This window comes from Clupea harengus, chromosome 11 (genome assembly GCF_900700415.2).
Source record: "Clupea harengus chromosome 11, Ch_v2.0.2, whole genome shotgun sequence".
Taxonomy (NCBI): Eukaryota; Metazoa; Chordata; class Actinopteri; order Clupeiformes; family Clupeidae; genus Clupea; species Clupea harengus.
The window spans coordinates 1,558,463-1,568,286 of record NC_045162.1 but is presented as its reverse complement, the minus strand read 5'-3'; the positions used below and the strand labels follow the sequence as shown (position 1 = coordinate 1,568,286).

The following is a 9,824-nucleotide window of genomic DNA, read 5'->3' as shown; positions in this document are numbered from 1 at the left end:
ATGGCACCATCATTTATTCCTCATTCACTTCGTAGAGAATTACAGGATTCTGCGGGGACGTTGCTCAAGCTGAATGCCATCAGGTTTAAAAGAAGCCCCATCTCAGCTTCTGTTGCATTCAGCAGATCTGATATGTAATCAACCCTCCTGGTTCGCACATGAATCTAAATGCACATGATAAATGACAAATTCTAAATCAATTCTATCATACCATTTCATACCTAAAACAATTGAACAAAATACACACACTGTATACATTAATTGTGTACATTGAGAATTATGCTTAGACTCTTTTTTCCCAACTGGCTGTATCAAAATTTAGGTTATATAGTCTGAAGGTTATCTTGTATAAAAAATATGTTGATGTTGACATAATCTCCGTGGAAACGTTATCTCTACGGCATAAGTGGGTGCTGAGCGCCACCGTTGCTCTGAGAGCCTCCTTTGACCTCTGGCCTCTCCCAGCCCTGGCGTATCCGGGTGACGGTGTTGTCGACGCACGGCACGATCAGGATCAGCCTCGAGACCAGGACCACACAGGGGACCACCAGAGACAGCATGTAGCCAGGCGGGGTCCACCACTTGTAACTGGACGCCCGCAGAAACTTATTCCAGCCGTACAGGAACGTGTGGGCGGTGCAGAACAGCAACGTCACATGACCCAGTTTAGACTGAGGAGACAGGAAGTTAAACGTCACATGACCCAGTTTAGACTGAGGAGACAGGAAGTTACAGGAGATTAGGGTTAAAGAGAGGGGAAACTGGGTAATTGGTCCATCTCATGCAGTTATACACACACTAGCACGTTTATAAACAAACAACGGGCCACATTCATAAAACTTGATAACAACCGAATCCCTTCTAAAACAGCGATGTGATCGTTTAAGCAGGCTATGTCATTGAGCTACTCCAGTAGATTGGCATACATGTAACCTGATGTCATTGTTAGAAAGAACATGTAAAAGAAAGGTACTGCCATGTGTAGTTCTCCTAAAACAGCATCACCTACTCATCGATTGATGTGAACTGTTGAATAAATAAACTATGTGTTTTATGGATTCTGTGATTGGATTAACCTGTAATGGCATATGGGCAGGGTGACCGTGCCACCAATCACACAAGTGCTAATCTGATTGGTCTGGCTGGTTGTAAAATGTTAAACATCTGAAATGAATGAATAAGGAACCTGGATGTAACGCATTGCGATCATTGCATGACTGCCACTTAAAATGCAAGAATGAATACGACTTATGTGACCCGGTTTCATGTGTTTCATGTGTGAAGTCTAAGTACATATCGTCGACCAAATATTCCATAATTTAAAAAATAAATAAAACCACTTTGACAAATGGTGCAGCGACATTAAGTGAGCGTAAAAGCATTTTCTCCCAGCATCACTTTAAAAACTAGCTCTACGTTTTATGAACTTTATGAATTATACCTGCAGAATACACAAAAGAATGGCCTCCCTCCTTCTTACACGGAAGAATGTCCGCTCCCTTTCTTCTTCTTCTCTGCCAACCTTCAGAAGTCTGTGACCACAGAGTCGTTTCAAGTCTCCTCTAATTAAAGGGCGAAATGGAACGATCTGCTCCCAAACTCTTCATAAACCCAAGGGCTGTATGGCTGACCTTTCAAGAATGAAACATCCAGCCGAAATGAACCCTCCCGTACCACAAGTGCAAGGTTGGATGTCACGGTTTGTAATTTATGCACCTTTAAAGGATGTCTGATAAATGAGTTAACATTTAAAACTTGGTTCCATATTGAGGGATTTTTCTGAGCACAAAGGCTTATGCTGTTCCTCCCTACTTTAAGCACTTAAAGGATGAAGTCTCTGTGAAGCTGTCTGTGATTTGTGTGGAGCGCTTTGAACCTAAAAGGCCTTTGTACCTCCGTGTCAACAGCCTCAGTAGCATCCATTCTATTTCAGATACTTGGCCTTTCGAGACTCACAGTCAGCCATTACCAATTTAAGACACTAGTTTTTTTGTGGGAGTAGTTTTACAACAATAAAATATTATTCTAAAATGTAAACAATTGTTTTAATGGAAAAACTTATTTTGTGATAGCTGTTAGCATGACCAGCTACATTGAACCATTAAACCCATTACAGCCTACAGTTCCTGTAATAACTGTTTCCATGCGGTAAGCACATTATTGTTATTCTTGCTAAATCACCATGGAGCAGTCCAATGGGCTGTGTTCAGAGGTGGGCTTCCTCTGGGTACCTTTGGTCTCCCTGTGTGTGGGGTGGGGGGAGGGGGGGGCAGACCCAGGGTGGGTGGGCGTCCTCTGGGTACCTTTGTGTGTGGGGTGCTGCTGACAGTAAGCCCTGTGCTGTCAACACTGAGTAAAGGTTCTGTGAGCCCAACGTTATGCTAATCTGGTTTATATACACAGGCTTACTCAAAAGGGCATGGCGTCAGCCCACAGTGGCTCATATTAAACCGTGCTGTGGGTCTAACACTGGCTAATCCGTGGCCAGTCTGTGAAGAAGACCCTGGCAAAACACTATCTGTCTTCACTGATATACGATGGAAAAGGTGCTATGAGCCAAGCAAGGGATAATCCAGTGTGTGTGTGTTGTGTGTGTGTGTGTGTGTGTGTGTGAGAGAGAGAGAGAGTGGTGATGAATGTGTGTGTGTGTGTGTGTGCGTGTGTGCGTGCGTGCGTGCGTGCGTGCGTGCGTGCGCGTGATCACATTGTACCTGTATGAAGCGGAACTCCCTCCAGTTGAGCACGTTGCTGACGGAGGGCAGAGAGGTGATGCCCAGCAGCACGTAGAGGCCGAACCCCAGCATCCCCAGGGCGTAGTAGGAGTCCGTCCTCCAGGCCATCGTGTTGTCAAACGGCTTGGTCGTGTTCTCTTTGATCTGAAACCGAAAGTCTACTGTGACTGTCTGCTGGGCTAGTGACCACAAAAACTACATCAAAAACGTTGACTAAAGGTAGGGTGACCAGACGTCCTCTTTTACCCGGACACGTCCTCTTTTACCCGGACACGGGTCCGGCAGGGATTCCCAAAACGTCCGGGATTTTGTCTTGTCGGATATTTGTGTTTATCTGGGTCTTTCACGAACTAGTTATTACGCCCTTACAAGGTTTGGAAAGGGTATCTCCCTTACGTTCCACCTTCTTGCGCGAGCTCTGACTGTAGAGAGAACTGTCAATGGTCGATAGCCTTGTCAGTGCTGGCAGATGTACGATAATTATCCTCTAAATAGATAATTCTGAGCCTTTGGTAAACTTTGTCGCGGGGGGAGGGTGCGGGGTCCAGTATGCTATACACTAGCCTACCCTGCCCCCTCCCCCCGCGACGAAGTGTCCTCTTTTTCACAAACTCAAATCTGGTCACCCTACTAAAGGTCACTAAAGACATGACTTTGAACATGATTTGACGTGTGTGGAAGTAACTGTCAAACCTCAGCCTTTGCCTCAACTGACTTTTTGTATTGTGCCAAATAGCACTGCATATGCATTACTGTGCTGACAGAGCTAGAGTCCTTCATGGCACTGTAGGTGGTGAAGCAGTATACTCATGTTCTGATCATCTTTAATCAACAAGTATGAAACGACATGCACATCCAGCGATGGTGTATGAAAGGACGTGCACATCCAACGATGGTGCAGACAAATTAACCAAAGGGATCCGCATGCCAGAAAGGTTCCCATAAAACAGGATTTATTAAGTAGTGATGCGTTGAGGGTTTTATTCTTCTGCTGTCTGAGCTCAAGGGAAAGGCTTGAAATGTAGGCTTCCAATAACTGCTTCATGAAACCTGTTTGATGTTTTTTTGGTGGGAGTATCCTAAACAACTTTCCCACCATTTTAAATCAAACATAATTTACAACAAAAAAAAGGAATTGTTTTTTTTTGCTGCAGATTTAAACCTAAGGTTTCTAAAACAAGCAAAAAGCCTTTAAGGTTTCTGAAACAAGCACAAAGCCTTTAAGGTTTCTAAAACAAGCACAAAGCCTTTAAGGTTTCTGAAACAAGCACAAAGACTTTAAGGTTTCTGAAACAAGCACAACGCCTTTAAGGTTTCTAAAACAAGCACAAAGCCTTTAAGGTTTCTAAAACAAGCACAAAGCCTTTAAGGTTTCTGAAACAAGCACAAAGCCTTTAAGGTTTCTGAAACAAGCAGCATCATGTGTTGCATTTCAGAGCATGTAGTGTCTAACAGATGCAAACCCATGACACCGTTACGAGCGACGCGATATTCTAATCCCATGCATTTCAACGGGAGCCAATCCATTGTGACGTAGACCACCGTTTTGGGTGATAGATAAATGATAGATACTGTATTGTATGTGTATTCATGAATACTATAAATTATAGATACTGTATTGTATGTGTATTCATGAATACTATAAATTATAGATTCTGTATTGTATGTGTATTCATGAATACTATCAATGATAGATACTGTATTGTACGTATATTCATGAGTACTATAAATGATAGATACTGTATTGTATGTGTATTAATGAATACTATAAATCAGTGGTTCTCAAACTTTTTGTCCGGGGACCCCGTAAAATCCATTTGCCAAGTCTCGTGACCCCCCACACATTTTGACAGGATATTATAGGTCTAAATTCAGTTTCATCTTGAATGATGAGACTGCTTGCTGAGACAATATTAGTTTTCATTATCCACCCTGATGTAGAAAACACCATTTCTGATAGACTATACAGCATGTCAAAGCCTAATATGTTGATGCACAGGGCAGCAAGATCATTCCGCGACCCCCAAAAAACGTTTGGCGACCCCTAGTTTGAGAACCACTGCTATAAATGATAGATACTGTATTGTATGTATATTCATGAATAATATCAATGATAGATACTGTATTGTAGCATGGTGACTGACTACAAGGAGGAGGAGGCAGAAGAGGTCTGCCACCCGCTGTGACCCACCGCTGGGGGGCTATTTAGTGTGTTGGGGACCCACTCCTATGTAGTGTGTTGGGGACCCACCGACTCCTGGGGGGCTATGGAGTGTGTTGGGGACCCACTCCTATGTAGTGTGTTGGGGACCCACCGCTGGTATGTAGTGTGTTGGGGACTCCTGGGGGGCTATGTAGTGTGTTGGGGGACCGACCGCTGGGGGGCTATGTAGTGTGTTGGGGACCGACCGCTGGTATGTAGTGTGTTGGGGACCCACTCCTGGGGGGCTATTTAGTGTGTTGGGGACCGACCGCTGGGGGGGTATGAAGTGTGTTGGGGACTCCTGGGGGGCTATGAAGTGTGTTGGGGACCCACTCCTGGGGGGTATGTAGTGTGTTGGGGACCCACCGCTGGGGGGCTATGGAGTGTGTTGGGGACCGACTGCTGGTATGTAGTGTGTTGGGGACCGACTCCTGGGGGGTATGTAGTGTGTTGGGGACCGCTGGGGGGGTATGTAGTGTGTTGGGGACCGCTGGGGGGTATGTAGTGTGTTGGGGACCGACCCCTATGGAGTGTGTTAGGGACCGCTGGGGGGCTATGGAGTGTGTTGGGGACCCACCGCTGGTATGTAGTGTGTTGGGGACCGACCGCTGGTATGTAGTGTGTTGGGGACTCCTGGGGGGGCTATGAAGTGTGTTGGGGACCCACCGCTGGTATGTAGTGTGTTGGGGACCGACCGCTGGTATGTAGTGTGTTGGGGACTCCTGGGGGGCCTATGGAGTGTGTTGGGGACCCACCGCTGGTATGTAGTGTGTTGGGGACCGACCGCTGGTATGTAGTGTGTTGGGGACTCCTGGGGGGGCTATGAAGTGTGTTGGGGACTCACCGCTGGTATGTAGTGTGTTGGGGACCGACCGCTGGTATGTAGTGTGTTGGGGACTCCTGGGGGGGCTATGAAGTGTGTTGGGGACCCACTCCTGGGGGGCTATGAAGTGTGTTAGGGCAGCAAGGCTTCCAGCGGGCTGAGGAGTGAGGGACTGTGGAGAGGCTCCCAGCATGCCATGCGAGTGAGGGCTATTTATTCTGTTTATTTGTGTTCAGTTATAGAATGATGGTGCTTCCCTTTTCTGCCCTGTGTTAGTGGGTATTACTGTTATCATTTAGTCTCTGGGCCGATTGAGTTCCGTACTAGTTCAGTATGTTTGCCTTGCGTATCTGTCTACCATCAATTTATTCATCAGTGTACTGTAAGACCTGCCTCTCGTTCTTCTTCAATCTGTGTGTGTGAATGTGTAGGTGTGTATGTGTGTGTGTGTGTGTGTGTGTGTGTGTGTGTGTGTGTGTGTGTGTGTGTGTGTGTGTGTGTGTGTGTGTGTGTGTGTGTGAATGTGTGTGTGTGTGTGTGTGGTGTGTGTGTGTGTGTGTGTATTTCCTTACCTGTGCAATGGTGCCAGCAGCAATCCTGTACCTCACGTAATATCTGATGGGGATGACCAAGGTGTAGAGCACATGCAGAAAGGCCAGCGCTAAAGCCACCAATCCCAGCTGCTTCCTGCACAGCATCCAGCGGTCCAGCCAATCAGGGAAGCGTCGGTACTTGGTCCCATGATACAGCTGCAAGATGGCCGCCAGAACACTGGGCAGGTAGCACAGAGCCAGCATTATCAGTGAGACGATGGGAAACACTTTGTTGGCCAGTGAGATCATGATGCGGAAGGAGATGTCTTTTCCGTCCGTGGCGTAGGCGTAGATGACGTCACGAATGAGCAGGTAGAAGAAGAAGAAGGCGATGAGCCCCGTGGCGATCCAGAGAGGGAGCCTCCAGAGAGGGAAGAGCTGCAGGGGGATGTCCTCCACCTCCCCAGCAGCACGAAGGGAGCCCCTGTCCTGGGCAGTCAGCCCCAGACTGTGGGCAATGTTTACTACTGCCTGCTTAGCCTGAGGGTCATCCCCACACAGCAGTACCTGAGAGAGGAAAGAGAGAGAGGGGGGCAAGTGAAGAGAGAGAGAGAGAGAGAGAGAGAGAGAGAGAGATTTAAAATTAGGAAGTCTAGAAAGGCTAGGTTAATGGAGTCCTGTAGAGTCTAGGGTGAGTCACGGTAGGATTACCTAAAAGCTACAATTATGTCATTATACAAAGATGACATAACCCTGAAAGGGGAAAAACTGCAAAAGGTTTGTTGGTTAAGAACTGTTTTCGTTAAAGGTCATTTATTTACTGGAGTTATGGTGCCAGTAGGTTGCAGTGCTAGAATGCTAGCAGAAGCATGCAAACTTTTGTAAATGTTGTGTTATTTTGTAATAATTCTTTTTTAAATTAAGATGCATGTGCAGTAAATAGTGATGTAGCAACGTGGTTGTGTTTCTATGACGACTATCAGTGAATCCGGTCTGAAGCATTTCATACTGTGTGGTTCTCCTGTCATGATGAACTGCTGGGTTTGGTTTGGTTAGACAGCTGCAGTGTAGTGGCTTTGCATTCTGACACAACCAAATGAGCGTGGACAAATGAACCCCGACAAGCGAAATCGTTATTCTGGGCTTAACCTTAGTTAACCTTACTTTTATAACATTCACACAGAAGGTATGAAAGATGAGGAACAGTGCTTACAAAAGACAAATGGAGTCATTTACAGAAAAAAACATCTAAAGTTGGAATATTCTAACAAAAACAAAAAACATGCTAAAATGGAATCAAAACGCCTAAAAAAAAGCCTATACACATTCTAGAACATACCAGGCCAATAAGCATTCTAGAACATACCAGGCCTATAAGCATTCTAGAACATACCAGGCCAAAACAGGGTTCTCACCACAGGCCTGCAGTGGAAATGACCTGCTCCACAAACTGCTGCATTAGTAAATCAAAACGCGACCAATTCAGAACACTAAGTACAGATATGACAAAGGGTGGACAGAGTTTATGTGCACATTAAAGCCCCCTGCATGTAAACAATCAGTACAGTTAGTGATATCAAGCTGCATCCTTCCTTACATCATCATCCAGTGTGAAATATGTACATACCTTTAGGTGTTAAATACCTAGTACTAATATTATTCATAATGTATTGATATTATTGATGTCATTGTCACATTATCTGTTCAGATGCAAGTTCCTAGGTCAGTTCATGAACTAGGTGTCTGTTTCTAGGTCAGTTTATGAACTAGGTGTCTGTTTCTAGGTCAGCTTATGAACTAGGTGTCTGTGGCATTTGAGCATTTGTGTGCATCTTGTTTGATGTCACGTCCTCTCACCTGTCGGCTGGCGTCCAGCGCCCCTGACTGCAGGGCCCAGGCTGACACGGTGTTGAAGCCTTTCACCACGGACGCTCCCGGCACCAGGCTGCTCAGGTACTCAGCGTTGGATTGTGGGAACTGGCCCCTCTTCAGGTTGTTGCTGATGTCCACCAGCACCTTGCCCTCCAGAGCAGGGGTCAGAGAGGTCAGGAACTCATAGTGATCCCGCTCCACGGCTATGAAGATCACCTGAGCTGTCCGAGCGGCCTCTGTGTGGGTCATGACCTTTGAACCCTTGGGCAACAGGGCCCTATTTTTGGGGTCACGTGAGCCGAACACGACCTCATATCCTGCCTGCAGCAGACGAAGCCCCAGTGAGCGGCCGAAGTCTCCTGTGCCAAAGATGCACACCGTACACTGCTTACGCTCCCCAGTGGCCAGTGGAGTCATGGCAACAGACTCAGGCAGCATGGCTGCATGAACCAATAAGAGAAGATTCACAGGTCAAATACTGTCAAACAAACGCACACACACACACACTAGACACACGTCATGACTGAAGCTTGTATGTTCTAAATGTTCTACAATAAGGCATCATGTACCCCACAGGAGTAGTGTTGTTGCACTGTTGTTGTTTCTTTCATTCAGTGTCCGGCATGGACAAATCAAAAGCAGATGACAAGCAACAGTCATATGTCTATGAACAGCACATTTAAAAAACAACATAAAGCAAATATTGAGTTCATATAATAAGTTCAGCCCAAACTAGTCAATCAATGATGTACAAATATTTCAAGTTTACTTTTGCACTCACATTCAGAAAAATACTTCAGAGGTCCAGAATGCAACTGTTTGTTTTTTTTTTTTTTTTTTTTTTTTTGCTCACATTAATCTTCCGGGAAACTAAAGTCCTGTCTTCAGATCCCGGGTTCAGCTCCTGTCTTCAGATCCCTGGTTCAGTTCCTGTCTTCAGATCCCTGGTTCAGCTCCTTCCTTCAAGAGTAAGCTCCAGATACTCCAGCACGCTCCAGTCCTCTCTCCTAAGACTCCTTCATGAGCCTCAGGAGTTCTTATGAGTGCATGGGATTGAGTGACAGAGTCGGTTGTCCCGCCTACGGTACGTATGTGGGCAGTCCTCAAACAACCTCCCTCAGCCGTGACGAGGGGCGGCCTGCGAGCTGGTAGTGCTCAGACTCAATTGGGGAAATCCCAGAGAGGAAGGTACGGCATGTGTGTGTAGACAGAGAGAGGAAGGTACGGCATGTGTGTGTAGATAGAGAGAGGAAGGTGTATGCTGTGTGTGTAGATAGAGAGAGAGGACGGTTGGAGTATGGGGGAGGGGGAAGGTTTTCCTGGAAGGGGGGGTTGCTCAACAGTGGAATGTCATGCCAAGTCTCGGAATAAAGCGGAGTTTTTGAGGTTGAGTAACCGCTTTGTGGCAAGCCTTTTGTTATGGTAGAAAGTGTGAAATGTGAAATACAAAATAAAACCGTGTGTGCAAGTTTGACTGAATGAAATGTGTCTGCAACAGTCAGCTGTCACTACATTGCCATCAGTATAAATGTGATCTCTCATTTGAACTGGGAATACACTTTGCATTTGTTTGTTTGTTGGTTATTGTTCAGTTTTACTAAATACCGAGGCTATTTGTGCTGAGATACTGTATTGTGTTTCTGTGTGTAACTTGGCCTCCA

At 45.9% G+C, this 9,824-nt stretch overlaps 1 protein-coding gene across 3 annotated transcripts in view; it reads right to left on the bottom strand.

The window, feature by feature from the left end:
• The window catches only part of LOC105890344 (metalloreductase STEAP4), a 10,378-nt gene extending 1,217 nt beyond the window's left edge, over positions 1-9,161 (bottom strand). The window contains exons 1-5 of one of the 3 annotated variants that reach the window (XM_031575937.2): positions 9,017-9,161; positions 8,149-8,603; positions 6,331-6,858; positions 2,712-2,876; positions 1-713 (exon numbers count right to left, since the gene is read on the bottom strand). The exon at positions 1-713 is cut by the window's left edge and continues 1,217 nt beyond it. In XM_031575937.2, coding sequence (XP_031431797.1) covers positions 396-713; positions 2,712-2,876; positions 6,331-6,858; positions 8,149-8,601 — 1,464 coding nt within the window. In that variant the 5' untranslated portion in view covers positions 8,602-8,603; positions 9,017-9,161 and the 3' untranslated portion in view covers positions 1-395. Of the gene's footprint in view, positions 714-2,711; positions 2,877-6,330; positions 6,859-8,148; positions 8,604-8,944 lie in introns of all 3 variants that reach the window. The other 2 variants (XM_031575936.2, XM_012816358.3) reach the window with 2 other exon arrangements.
• Positions 9,162-9,824: the final 663 nt, after the last annotated feature.